General features: G+C 36.0%; 2 protein-coding genes across 2 annotated transcripts in view; both read left to right on the top strand.

Moving 5' to 3' along the window:
* The window catches only part of LOC132040930 (uncharacterized), a 61,683-nt gene that overhangs the window by 23,007 nt on the left and 23,362 nt on the right, over positions 1–15,314 (top strand). The gene's annotated exons all lie outside the window — the stretch shown is intronic.
* Positions 7,291–9,374, top strand: LOC132040892 (F-box protein At1g30790-like). Its single transcript, XM_059431583.1, has 2 exons — positions 7,291–7,643; positions 8,442–9,374. Exons 1-2 carry the CDS (start codon positions 7,374–7,376, stop codon positions 9,372–9,374), a joined length of 1,203 nt encoding a protein of 400 aa, XP_059287566.1. The 5' UTR covers positions 7,291–7,373.

The raw sequence follows: 15,314 nt of genomic DNA, 5'->3' as shown, positions 1-15,314 counted from the left end.
TCAACTCTACGTCGCGTGGGTTAGGTTCGTTGGTCGAGTCGGGAGAGGTTAACCGCAATCCCAGGTTAAGGAATTCTATGCCATGCTCCCTGCCGTTGATTGGACCGTTCCGGACCCAGAGATCACCATTAGAGAGGTTAATATAAAGGTCGGCACGAAAGCAATAAATGTTGTTCACGGTTTTTTAATCTTTGGCAGTCGCGGTACAGTGGCGGACGAGGACCACGATGGAACGGGCCTTGGTTAGTGAGGACGTTGGTACAGGAGCCCAAGAGGAGGAAGACCACCTGGGGCACCACCCAATCCGCCATCAAGAGCCGTCACTTTTACCCCGCAGGACGAGGTGTTGATCCCGTCGCCGTTCGAAAGCCCGGCCGGCAACACTACCGATGTCACTTCCTTAACCCCTGTGCCCTTGCGGGTTGCTTTCATTTTGGATGGTGTGCCAGTGAATGTGGGGATGCAGGTGATTGAAGAGTGGTGGAGTTTCATGGTCAAAGTTGGCCCGCGCTTGATATTTTCGTCTATGATTACCCACTTGTACCAAAAGGCGAGTGTGACTGTGGAGCCTGGCGACCGATATGTTAAGTGTGATGTCCCTTTCGACCCCCTGAAGGTGAATGGGTCACAGGGTAGGGGTAAGAGGAGGAGGATCGACTCGGATGGTGATGAGGCCAGCGAGGCCCAAGAGGGAGGTGGCGACGGGAGTGGTCCTTCGCTGTGCCCCGGCACCTTAGTAGCGCATGGAGGCGGTGAAAACGGACATAATGGGATTTTCGGGGCCTTACATAGAGGTCGGGTCGTCTAGTGCTGCTGCTGGTGCTGGTTATTTTACCCCGGATGAAATGAAGGGTTATCTGGACGCTCAGAGCAAGATGGGGGACGCTGTGGACTCCTTGCAGGGTTCCTTTGGATCTATGGCCCAGGCCCACATGTATCTTCGAGAGAACTTAGACTGGGAGAAGAGGAAGAACTGGGCTAGGAATAAGCTATTTGTGAGGATGCAGTAGGGCGTCAAGAGCCTTCTAAAGACCCTAGTCCCGAAGGAGAAGACCTCCAAGGTGACCACCTCGAGATGTCCCGCTCTCCTTCGAGTGCGTCCGGGCTTGGCGGCGAATACTTAGCGACTCGGATCTTGAGGTAGACGCGACCAAAGAACGAGTGGCTTAGATCCCCCCTCCCCTTTGTTTTATATCAGCTTGGTTCCCTTTGCCCTTGTAGGGCTTGTTTTAAGACAAATTACTGCTTTGGTTTGTTTTAGATGTTTGGATAATTTTTTTGTTTTTTTGTTTTTGTTTTTGGTGTGGGTGTCCGGGTTTAAGGGCACTTATAAGACAATTACTCTAGTTCAGCGGATGTTTCTATGCAGATTTTTGCTTTGAAACATTGGCTTTTCTTTTGAGTTTTGTTGAAGGATGAACAAGTTGGGAAAATATGGAAACGGGGGGGGGGGGGGGGGGGGGGGGGGTGGGTGCCGTGGCGAGAGCGGCCATGGCGGGGTTAGTCTCGCTATAGCGGGACAGTGAGAAATTTTGGGCCCGATATAGCGGACAAAGATCCGCTATGGCAAGCCCGCATCGTAGCTTCCCGCACCGCTACAAAATAAACTACGATGTCAGTGGGCGAATTTTGATGCCCACCAACTTAGGGCATGCAGGGGCGTTCGTTTGCTTAGCGCGTATAGACATGGATTTCACCGAATAGGTATGAACGTATTCTCGTTTCACTAACCCTCCTAATATACATATGCAAATTTATACCCTTTAATGCCGGCAACACGATTTCCATTTATTCACACACTTAACACACATACTACCCACAGAGGGTAATCTTTGGGTCATTATAATTAGATACCAATTAGAATCGACAGATATCAATTAGCCGTTCAAGATAGCAATTGGAATAGCCCAGATACCAAGTGGATTCAACTAGGAGATTGCGTATTGGAGTAGCACGATAGAATGAAAGAAGGGAAACTTCTAGATGTCCTACAGCCTCCTGCGGATGGGTACGAACGTCATCATACCATTCCACAAGACTCTACTAGACATTTGCTCTTGTACTTGTGAGACCGGTAACCTAGGCTCTAATACCAACTGTCACGTCCCAAACCTACGGGCCGTGTGGGAACCTACCGTATTACTGCCGAGTAGGCGAACCCTTACCAACCAACCCAATATTCAACAATTTTATTAACAAAAATATACTTAATGATCGCAATTTAAAAGAAAATACTCAAAATGACTTTGTTATTAATACAAGAAAGACTGCAAAATTTCCCGGGATCTAGTCTAGATAGGTACAAGAGCTCCTATTACACAAGAACAAAACCAAATAGACGACACAACCTCTGCCTGAAATGAAATGAGCAAGGCCGTAGGAAGATGTCTAGTAATCCACTAAGAGAAACTTCAAGTAATAACCGGCAACACATCTACACCCAAAAAGGATATAACAAGAGTAGTATCAGTACACCACAAGTACTGGTAAGCATCATAGGTCGACTAAGATTAGTTCATGCAACACAATATAAATCAACAAGATAAAATAGCTAGGCACTTAATACTCAAATTCAAGTCACAGAATATCCCACAACAGAGTCACAGCCTAAGATGAAGCTTCTAAACCACAAGTCTGTCAAGTCTCAATAATCTCACCTGATAATCACAAGTCCAAGTTTCGTCCCTAGGTAGAGTCACTAATCCACAATTTAACTCAGTCAATGGTCATACTTATATCACAATAGACATTCAACATCCATACCAAAATCAGAACTAACGAGCATATAATAATGCAGAATAAAATGTAATGATGTGTAATGCAAAATATGATGATGTGCAATATAATGCACTGGCCAATCACTTGAACTGTACATATATGCTAATTGGTGTCTTTGCCCAATAGTCATGACCTGCAGGGGACCCATGATGCCCATGTACCACTCGTTCCGGAACAAACCTCGGACCACGAGCTCACATCCTCACCCCGGGTCAAATGTGCCTTTTCATATATGGATATATATTTATTTTCACATCACTGCCAATGATTGACTATCAAGTAGTACCTCATATTCAACACAACTCGACTATAAAATCGAATAGCACAACTGCTACTTACTCAGACTTTCCGCTCCATGCATTATTTCATAATCACACGCAATATACGCAACGATACTAATGAATGAATCAATGTCATGAAATATGCCCTTGATGGGCGTACACTATTATGCATTCGCTCAACTCACCCAATGCAACCCTTTTTATTGACAAGAACGAACAACGGTATGAATATTACCAATAACTCACAATTTATTGCGGAAATTAGATATACCTCCGAGTGATTATGCTAACCTGTAGGGCAACCTTTCTTAGTCGTAACAAGTGATCTCTCCTAATCAGTAACACATAGCCACCAATGAATTCATAGAACTTAATATCCGTTTATACACTCATTGTTACCCTAGTTACTATATATATATATATATATATATATATATATATATATATATACACACACACACTCCATAAACTATATGTATATCTATCAACTCCATGTCTGAAGACCTAATCATGCTTTCTCCGGTCACCTTTATACGTATATATGACTCACTAATCAAAGTCTAACTCAAGTAAACCGTAACTTACCTCAATGACGAGCAGCTGTTCGAGCTTGCATGAAGTATCCACCCTCCTAGCCTTTATCCGACATCCGCGAGAGATGATGGTTGAGGGGGAAGATGTGAAGAATGTTGGAGGAACCTCTTTTTCTTGGTGTCAAAGGTTTTTCTTTATGTAAAACCTAATAGCAACCTTGAAGGGTCATTTATTAAAAAGGAGGGTGAAATATAAAATTAAATATGGAAAAAATGCGCCCACCGTCCGTGATGTATGTCCAGCCGCTTGCCGAGACCGGTGCGGCGATACACGGTCGCCGAGGCGGGCCAAATTTTGCCCTGGCCCACGATTTTTAACTCTTTTCGAAATTGATTTTTCCCACTATTCTTTATTTTAGATACCCTATAGGGCTTTCTTTTAAGACCTTAGGCCTTGATTTGATACGAGTCTGCGAAGTATTAAATAACGACCTGGCGGGTTGTTATAATTTTCTTGTATAATACTGTACAATTAATTTTTTTAGTGTATATACCTACATATTATACACATTTAAAGACCTATATACACAATGTACTTGTCTTTTATATATAAGTGTATAACACTGTATAAAAGTGTTTTTGGGCCAAAGCTTTTGTATATAAGTGTTCACAGGCGCTCTCTTTCATTCCTTAACATTGAGTTTAGCGACTCAATAATGTTTGAGGTTAGCACATCGTACCTACTTGCTAGAAAATGTTCCCTGCTCCACTTGTCAAATCCAATATCAAACTCGAGGCAATTAGCTGCTTCGGGGGGCATTTATCCTTTAATTGCTGAAAATGGTCATTTAACTCCTGGTAACCATATGTCTTTGCTGCATCATAGTATACATGAAGAGAATCTCCACATTGGAAATTTTTTCGAAGGTTATCACCAAGATGCTTCATGCATAGTCCATGATGAGCATGCTTAAAAATTCTAGAAACACCGTTGGCTATGCTCTTGTGCCTATCAGAGATGATGCACAAATCTAGTTCATCGGCGATTATATAACTCAGCTGCTCGAAGAAGTAGGTCCAAGATTCATCACACTCCTTGTCCACCACGCAAAAAGCAATTGGATAGATATAGTTCTTAGTATACTGTGCGACGGCAGATAACAACACACCCTCATACTTGCCGTATAAATCTGTGCCGTCAACAACAATAACCTTTTTCATGTGGTTATATCCTTGAATGCAAGCTCTGTAAGCTATGCAGTAATACTTAAACCTGTTCGCATCATCAAGATTAATGCAAATATTGGAACCCGAATTTAGATTTTCAACCATTTACGAACAAACCAGTAAGCAAGCATACCTGTGCTCCGGTGTCCCCTAACCATGTTCTTAGCCATTACACCTTCCTTCTAACACCGCCAATAGCTTGGTTTACAATGGAACTCCCGAAAAACCATCCTCTGAATTTCCTTTGTCGTTGGCCCTTTGTTGTCAATATAGTCATTCATCAAGACTGATGCAAGGACAACTACAGAGGCATGCTTATGAGTGCTCGTAACGTGTTCAACCCCGCAAGTGTGATCACCAACGTACTTGTAAATGCGAAACCTATCCGAGTTCTCCTACTTATTGGCCCGTAATATCTAACCACAATTAGGAGAGGTGCATTCCACCTTATAATATTTGTTATTACTCTTGTTTGGTTTAAAACAAAACAGAGTCTTTATTGTAGCTTTCTTCAATAAAATCTTTAAATACTCTTAGTTTTCAAATGTCTGCCCAAAGTAAAAACCGGTTCTATTATTAAAGTAGTGGTTGCTTTGCGAACCACTTGGTGCCTGCCCATCACCCCCATCATCTCCATCACACTCTTGGCCATCACTATGAAGATCATCCATATCCATAAAATGATCACCTATGCCCTCATTTTTTATTGAAGCGTCATCGGTTGGCGGCTATGGCAGTGGTGGGTCTGTGGGTGGGGGTGGAGTTGCTAATGTAGAACCAACTTGAGACCTCTCAACAACATTTATTCTTAAAACTGGCCTAGAACCATTAGCAGCAATATTAAGTATGTACAATCCCACCTGCCTATCATTCGTTATGAAAGAAGGATGGGTTTTCCCCTAGTGGCAAAACATTAATCATATAACTAATGCACAAGTCGCTAGGCTCACAATTTAACTCCCCGCTTTTCATTACACTCGTAACCAAGTCATTATACGTACCATTGCGACGCACGACAATCGGCACTGTCACCTTGCTCACAGAATTCCAATTCCAACATTTTGGTGTCTCATCCCATTCACCCATGTAATCACTACCTATTATAATATATTCTGCAATCAACTCCATAATAAATCTATAACAGACTATGACTTTGGTCTATGGTTGGTCGATGACTTTTTGATGACTGTGGTCTATGACTAGGCGAACCACAAAAAGAGCAAGGATTACCATACCAGAACTATATTTCAATGGAGAACTCAAAAAGAAAAGGATTACCGATTCTGAACTAAGGTATTTCAATGGAGAATTGACTCCACAAGACAATTTGTATTCCCAAAACAAACTCCAATGTTGGAATGAGGCCGAAATTTTCGCCAGAAAAGTGAGCTTTTACAACAATAGGGAAAGCTCCTTCTTAACGATTTCTACTAGCTTTTAGTTACAATGAAAATAAGTTTTAACTATGGAAGCTTTTTATTTTTTTGCAATGAATGGGACCGATTTTATAGGTGAAAAATATTTAACAAAACGGATATTTCCGATAGAAACAACAAGAAAAAAGTCGAGATCCAAAATTAACAAACACTAGAAATAAACAAATAATAGCAAGCTTTTGGAGAATTTTTTATTTCTATTTCTGATAATTAAAATGTTGGGGATATGGCGACCAAAGTGTAGTTTTCAAAACTTTGGGGCTAGGATTTGATATAAAAGACGTCTAACATGCCGACATCATAAATGTTGGCTATTCCACCAATTTTTTGAGACTTATGGCCTTTGGGCAAAATAAGTTTTCAGAATGGCCTTTGGCCAATTGCCCCATGTAATTTTTGAGCTATTTTTTTGCAATGTGAATGAGCAAATTGTATATTTAAGAAATTTTTCCTTTTTGGTTTCCGTAAAATATTTAACAAAATTCCGGGTATTAGATTTAATTAAAAAAAAAAAAATTAGATAGAAACAACAAGAAATAAAGTCTCCTCAAATTTGAGAAGCTACAACACCAAAAAAACCGTAACAAACACTAGAAATAAACAAATAATAGCAAAAATTACAAAAACTGCACCTTTAAATTGTAAGTACTTACCCATTAAATCTTTCATTTTCGTAATTCAGGTATAATCTAATAACCATAATTTGTGACATATTTTTTCCGAATAATTAAGGGAGAAAAAAAGAGAGAAAAAGATAAGAGCTAAGGGAGTATAAACTTGTTCTCTAAGAAAAATAAATGGGGCTAAGTGCTGAGTTTTAGGGAAAAAAATAATCAGCCATTTATCCAGCCAAACGAAATGGCGAAAGAATAGGCTATTTTTTTCTTCTTAAAGTTTCTTAAAATATAACTCATCCTTTTTAAAACTTACCCTTCTTTTTCTTTTCCTTAATTAAAACCGAGTGAAAAAAAAAAAACTAGGTTTAATATTATTCCATATATATTTACCATTAGCCGACTCTTAAAATCCCAGTCATGAGTCACCTATAAATAAACATCTTATGTTGTCCTCTCTATTTCAAGAGAAGTTACAACAAAAAATCGATACATTGAATTATAATGGAGAAGAAAGTTAAAGAAATCCCATCAGAAATTGTGTTCCAAATTTTAGGTTGGCTACCAGTTAAATCTTTGAACAGATTTAAGTGTGTATCAACATCTTGGTCTTCCATGATTTTTCAACATAGGCCTTACGGCCACATAGTCGTAAATGTCACGTCGGATAACACTCGTTGCGCCCCTCGATCGGGTTCCATGAAAGCCGGTCTCTTTTGTGGGCCCATCCGTGCCCTCACCTCTTCCAGAGAGCAGATTCAGGATTTAAACGTGGTGAGTGTATTGAATTCTAGTTTTTGTTAAATTATAATCTTATGTAACAAATAAAAGATACTTAGACATGACAAGATAGTCGCTTGAGACTCTTCGATGGTTTGTTTGTACATATCTAATGTAAGAATTCTACGAATTCTACTTTGTTGGGGTATATGAATTTAACGGGCAGTGGTCTAAATTTTAATTTTATGTAACAAATTAAAGACACTTAGACGGGACAAGATAGTCGCTTGAGACTCTCAGATGTTCTGTTTGTACATATCTAATGTATAAATTCTACTTTATTAGATGTATATTTGAATTTAACGGGCGGGGAACTAAACTATAATTTTGTGTAACAAATTAAAGAACAGACATGGCAAGATAGGTCGGTTGATACTCTTGGATGTTTGTTTGTACATATTTAATTGTATCTAATATAAATACCTAGCTATTTGTAAAATCGTTGCAATACATATATCGACACACAAACATGTCATGCCATAAGGTAATTTTTTTTTTTTTTTTTTTTTTGATGTTTCACCTAAACTCTAATATCTTCCTTTTTGACGTTTTGTATTTTTTTGGGTTCATTATCTTATTTTACTTTGACTTTACATGTGTTAAAAGAATGAAGCCTATATTTATAAAGAAAAGACTAAGGTCATGAAAAACTAAGATTCATGTGTAGATCGTGTTAGTACAGTAACTTTGAGACAAGCATCTTTTTGAAAATGACTGAATTAAAAATATAAAGCTCATCACCTTAATTAACTTATCCAAAACTAACATTTTATCTTTTGGATTGTTTTACAGGAAACGTTTGTTGAACAATTAAGTTTGCCCTATTTGTGTTATGAAAACATTACTCCAGTTGTAAACGGACTTGCTTGTCTTTACACGGGCCATCAAGTTTCACTTTTTAACATGTTTACTTGCGAGATTATGAACCTTCCCTTGTCAAGTTTACATCCTGAATCTAGTAAAATTTGGTATGCACTTGGTTTTGATCCTATCGACAATGTGTACAAATTGTTTAAAGTTTGTGCCATTCCTAAACCTAATCAGAGAACCAATTACTACGAAGATGATTGTGGCAATAAATCTGACCTAGTCTACGAGGTCCTCACTTTCGATACAAGTTCAATATCAGAAGGGAAATGGAGAGAGGAAATTGATAAGGAATACCATTGCGAATTTTCTAATGTCAATGGTCAGAGTTACTTTGTAAATGGGATAATATTTTGGAAGTTTAATGGCCGTATTATTTCATTTGATGTCCACCAAGAAAAAATCAACATTGTTGAACCTCCACCAGTGGCTCCAACTAGAAGATTTGGTCAATTTGAGGGGCACCTAGCACTATCTTATACACATAAAGATGCTCCATCATATGATTCTTGGATTTTGGACATTTGGATGTTAGAAGATCATGAAAATTCTAAATGGACCAAGGTTACTATTAAATTGCCGTCACATGTTGAGAAATACTTTTATGAGGCTACACCTATTGGGAATTTTCCTTCTGGTGAATTGGTACTATCTTGCTTTGAATCTCAAAAGGTGGACAACTTTTTTTACACTTATGATCCAATCAAGAGAAAATTCACAAGATTGATGATTGATCTTCCTAGATCACTAGCATTGGCACGTCGAACGGAATATCCTGCTCATATGGCTTGTCTTTTCGAGAATATGTCTAATATGAACACTCCATTGGATGATTTAGTTGCCGGTAGCAACAAGTGATATGTATTCAGAATTTCAATTTAATAAAGTCAATCGTAGATGTTATTACTATTGTATTCATTGCAATTTTGAAATTATAGATTGTAATTTAGTCTTTATTAAACTTTTAGTATAAAAATATTGGGTTCAATTGAATCCACAACAACCATGCTCCATGCACACCTCTAACTTAGATATTACTTGCTAAAAGCTTATCTTTTACAACTAATATTGGTGATCATGTTTCATCTTTTTCTTCATTATTATGTTTTTGTCTCGAGTGTGGAAATGCATAAGTTTCTCAGTTTACCCTTTATATTTGGTTGTCCGCATTAGTGGGAAAATATTTCAAGATGAATATAACTTTTTCCCAGATATACCATTTGAATAATGTACCATATGTTTTTACCACACATTTTTCAGTGAGTTTTAAATATTTATGATAAATTGAACGAAAACAAAAAAGTTCTTTAAGTTAATTCAATCCAAATATCCTATGCAAGTAGGGATTGAAGTTTCATTGATAAAGGTTACAACTCGATATTTTTAACTATTCATGTGGAGTAGAGGTGACAATTTGAGCCCATGTTTAGAAAATTAGCCCATTTTACTCACATGTTAGTGAGTTGGGTCACTCATATTTCAGGTGGGTAAATATAAGCTTCAAGTCTCCCTTTAACCCATAAAAACATGGACAAATATGGGTAAAATATGGTTATCCATATAAGAACACACTAGACCCAATAACAACTCCTTTTGAAAATGAGAAATTTCTTTCTTACCTCCCACCCCAACCCTTACCCCACCACCCACCCCGCCATGCCCCCCACCCGAACACACTTTTTTTTTAATTTCATATACTTTATTTTTCTTTTATAAAAAGCTTATAAAAAAGGAGAATTTTTTTTTCTTACCTCCCACTCCGATCCCTACCCCACCCGCCCACCCCCTAAAAAATTCAATTTCATATATTTTACCTTTATAAAATTTTATAAAAAATGGAAAAAAAAATTCTTATCCCCCCCACCCCTCAATTTCAATCAAATATTTTACTTTTATAAAAAAATGAAAAAAAATTCTTACCCCAACCCCATCCCTCTCCCCCCCCCCCCCCCCCAAAAAAAATCAATTTCAAATATTTTACTTTTATAAAAGTTTTATAAAAACTGAAAAAAAAAATTCTTATCCCTGCCCCACCCCTTCACGACCCCTCCCCCCTCCCTCCTCCGTCCCCCCAAATTTCAATTTTCATATATATTACTTCTATAAAAAATTTATAAATAATGGAAAAGAATTTCGGGTCCCCCCCCTCCCCCTACCTCCTCCTCCCCCCCCCCCCCAAAAAAAAAATTCAATTTCATATATTTTACTTTTATAAAAAAATCTTACCCCCACCCCTCACCCCTGAAATTTATATGAAAAAAATAATTTAACTTGATAAAAGAAAAAAATTATAAACATACATGTGAAATAATATTACACTTGTATAATATGGGTTAACTCATAATCAACCCAGCCATTTATCACCCAAGTCATATTTACCCACATAAAATATGGGTGGTTTGAAACCTAACCCATTTTTGTTCAAACCATTTTCAACCAAACCAAATCCAACCAAACCTACCCATTTGCCGCCCCTAAATTGTGGAGGTTCATTGCACTCCGTATATATCACAGACTTCTTCGTATAAAGAATGGGACAAGAGTTTAAGAAAAGCATAATATGATAGACATGCAATTAAAAAACGAAGACACTTCAAAAATCAGATCATATAGTAAATAAACATAACATTAACTTGGATAGTACTTGTGACATTTAACCGTTAGCATTAGATTCGCCCCGAGCCTCATTGTGTGCTATCTTGTTTTTTAATTCCAAATTATGATTTTAGTTGAGTGACCATCTGAGAACTCCATCCCAGTGATTCCAATTTTTTTTTTCTTATTTTGAGGAATTATACATGGAGAGTGAATCTATTGTTTATGTATACACAATGTGTAATTGACGACTTCTGTGATTTGTCGTTAAATTTCTCACCCAAAAATTCTTAAGTTTGTCGAGAAATGTATGATCAAGTGGTCTACTATATCTGTCCTTAATACCTTCTTCCTCAATTCATTTTAGAATGAATAAGGTGAAATGATAAGATTTTTCTTGATTATTTGCACCGTATATTCTTGAGACCATTCTTAGAATTCTATTTCCGTTCGTATAGTGAATTAAATTCTAACTATTTTTAACACAAATTTAATCTACTTAATAATGTCGTCAGAATTTAAATAGTAACCTAAAAGGTCACTTGTTCAAACTTCACACCCCGATTACTCTTGTAGTGATTCGGTCAAGAGAGTATGATACAAATTCATGTTTGTTGTGTGCCCACGGGCCCTATCTAATCTAAGATAGAGGAGTATGACCAAAATAGAGAAAAGTTCACTTGAGGAGGGCCACAAATTTGGATTTTATTGATAAAAAGGTAGCTCTTTTTGGATCGACTTTGTAAACTCCATGATTAGTTGAAATTTTTGTTTACTGGGTATCTTATTTGGACAGCATAAAAAGTTACTTTTAAAATTTTTTTGCACGTCCATTCACTTCGGAATAACTTAAGATACTACATAACTATATATAATATAAAGCGAAGACGTAGGCAATTGATGTATAAACATAAGATTAACTTGATAGTATTGTATTTATCTTTTATCTCATGTTTTTTGCATTTTTTTTTCTTAATTAACTCTATTTGCCAAATAAAATATTCAATATTCCATCTGCCATCATAGTAAAGACTGCTATTTACATATTAAATAGCATTTGTCATGACAGGTTATATCTTTCGCATACCATAACGGTTTTTCTTAATTAATCACCATATTTCTAACAGTTTTTTATGTGTACTAATCCCTCACAATTGCACTGATAATGAATCCTTAATTATGCCTCTTAATATTCTGTGTATTGATGGGAAGTGATTTTTTGTACTTTAATTTAGACGCTCTAACATACTTTTGGTTGGTTTTTTCGGACAAGGTTATTGTAAATGAAGAGTTGAAGTTGTTCTTGCCTATCATATAATGAGGTAATTTCCAAAGATACAATCTCAGGTATACCTATTAACCAGAAATTTTCTATTTACCGTACCTTCAAAGTTGTCAGTAGAACAAGCCTTTACCTATATATTGGCCCCGTTTGAAACCATAGTTTGAGATCATGTTTGGACATATAATTTGGATATTTTAAGGAGTATTTTCTCTTATAGACATAAAAATTCACAAGTTGTGAAAACTATCAAAACATTCTCAATTCTTATACAATCTTACCAAATGAGCAAGTCATAGTTCATAACAAAATTAATACACTAATTCATAACAACCGGCTCAAAATTAATACTAGAAGACCTTTCTAAAAATATAACATCAATTGATCAAATTTTAGTTCAATTCAATAAATAAAATTAAACTATGGGTCTTTTTTTTACAAAATTAAAAGGTTTGTAGACATAAATAAAATTTGGTGGAAGTTAATGAGATTGATAAATGATTGTTGGGGGTAATTGTTAAAAATATCTATCAACTTATGGGTTTTTTTTACAAAATATAAACTTATGGGTTAAATTTTATATTTTAAGAAGTTGAAACCATGGTTTTGACCCCCAAATCATGCGTTTTGGATGATTTGGGGTTTGAAACTGGTTTCAAGTTGTCTTTGTCCAATCATTTGAAACCATGGTTTCAAAACTCATGGCCAAACGCCTACCAAGTGTTTTATGTTGTTTCGCTCTACATTTTATATTACTTTCTCCATCCTAATATATGTTTATGTTTCGCTTTTCGAGAGTCAAGTTATATGAATTATAAAAATATTTTGAGATGTATTTTTTCACTATATTATATATGACAATAATTGCAACTTATAGTACCTTTCATGCTATTTTGCACCCTCTCCTTTCTTTTGTTGATTTTGTACCCCAGCCTTCAAGAGAAAGCATTTACTGTTACTTTCTTCATAGTGCTTATTTTTACTATTTGTCATGACTTTTTTACTTTCTTCAATCCTCGTCTAACTTTTTTGTCATGTTTTTTCTTGAGCTGAGGGTCTTTCGGAAATAACCTCCCTATCTCCCAAGATAGGGGTAAGATCTGCGTACACTCTACCATCTCCACACCCCCACTAATTGTGAAATTACACTGGATATGTTGTTGTTATTCTCTCTCATACAACGACGATAATTAGTTGATCAACGAAAAGAAAATAATGGAAGGAAGGCAAAACGTGGAGTTATAGAAAATATTTGAGGGCTGTAAAATCAGCTTATTTCATTCATCTTAGATCCCTAAACAGCTACGGGTTTGTTGGGAGTTTAACACTAAGCCAAATTTGGAAGGTTTAACGTTAACTAAAATGGCATCTCTTCATGTATGCCTCTAGCAATTTCAACGGACACTGCTTTGCTTGAAGATTTAAAGAGTGATATCGTAAGCAATTTGATAATTGTATCTATATTCTCTTATAGTTATCCTATTTTTTACTTTTTCATCACTCGATAATGCAAATTGGAAAAGAAAAAAAGTAACTCTACAAACTTACACACACATAATAAAAAATAAAAATAAAAAGACAGAATTAAGTATGAAGACAAAAAAAAAAAAAAAAAAAAAAAAACTCATTTTGATAAACGCTTGCTGGTATAGTAATTACGTATTTGTAGCTCCTATTGATTTTTTCTTTTCTTTTTCTGGAGTAGAAATTTAAATGGTGGGAGACAGTGGCGGAGCCACAGCCCAGCAAGGGTGTTCAACCGAATACCTTTCGCCGAAAAATTATACAGTGTAGACATGTCAATTATACGTATTACATACATATATTACATATTGAACACCCTTAATATATGGATTATATGAATTCGAACACCCTCGACAAAATTCCTAGCTCCGCCACTGATGGGAGAGGGGAGGCGCTAAAGAAATAGAGGGATACATATGTGAGTTTAGTGTTTATTACCTCCGAAACAAACTAACAAAGAATAACTTTTAAAATCCACTCCATAATATGAATCTAATATTTCTTATTGTTGCTTAGATGACAAAATTTGCTTTGTAGACTTAGTAATTGGTTCTTGAATATGCATATATCTTACTTTTGAGTATTTCAAAGTAGTTAGTTAGAAAAAAAAAAAGTCGAGATTGAATCGTTCAACTTATGGTACAAATATTATTTGGTCATATATTTAGCAAAATTACAAAAATCGATTGGAATACATATATATATATATATATATATATATATATATATATATATATATATATATATATATATATATATATATATATGTGGTGGGTTACGCCGAAGTAGAGTGATTCAACTCCTAAAATCACTTAACATTCTACTGTGGAAGTGTTGCATGAGGAAAAACACGAAGACATATATATGTATTGTAAGCAGTAATGACCTCACTTACAAAATGTGGTGAAATTTCTTTTATGTAAATATTCCCAAAAAATGAACTAAACATGACTCAAATGAAAGTTTAATTGTATATATGAAGTTAAAATATTTATAATTTCACGAACATTAGAAAAAAAAAAAGAAAAAAAAAGAGGAAAATATTTATAAGTTCAATCATCAATGCATTTTTTCATGTCCGTGCTAATTTCACGAACACATTACAATAAAGAAGATATTTATTTATAAGTTCAATCATCAATACATTTTCTCATGACCGCGTGAAGCGTGGACAAATTTTCTAGTCTGAAGTTATATATGGCTGCAGTTCAGATAAAAATGATTGAATTTCAGTCGTATGTGCATGAACTTCAGGCAACAATAACTAAATTCAACCACATATAGCCGAAGCACAGACAAAAATGATTGAACTTGAGTCACATGTGCTTGACTTTCAAGAAAAAATGACTGAACTTTAGCTATATGTGCCTGAAGTTCAGGCATATGAAACTTTAGGC

Source organism: Lycium ferocissimum, chromosome 12, assembly GCF_029784015.1.
Source record: "Lycium ferocissimum isolate CSIRO_LF1 chromosome 12, AGI_CSIRO_Lferr_CH_V1, whole genome shotgun sequence".
Lineage (NCBI taxonomy): Eukaryota > Viridiplantae > Streptophyta > Magnoliopsida > Solanales > Solanaceae > Lycium > Lycium ferocissimum.
The sequence above is the reverse complement of the archived record's forward strand: the minus strand, read 5'-3'. Positions and strand labels throughout refer to the sequence as shown.

Bases quoted from the DNA above. Each gene is read 5' to 3' on its own strand.
- LOC132040892 (XM_059431583.1), top strand. From the start codon at position 7,374: ATGGAGAAGAAAGTTAAAGAAATCCCATCAGAAATTGTGTTCCAAATT. The intron at 7,644-8,441 runs GTGAGTGTATTG...ATTGTTTTACAG, and splicing joins AGATTCAGGATTTAAACGTG to GAAACGTTTGTTGAACAATT.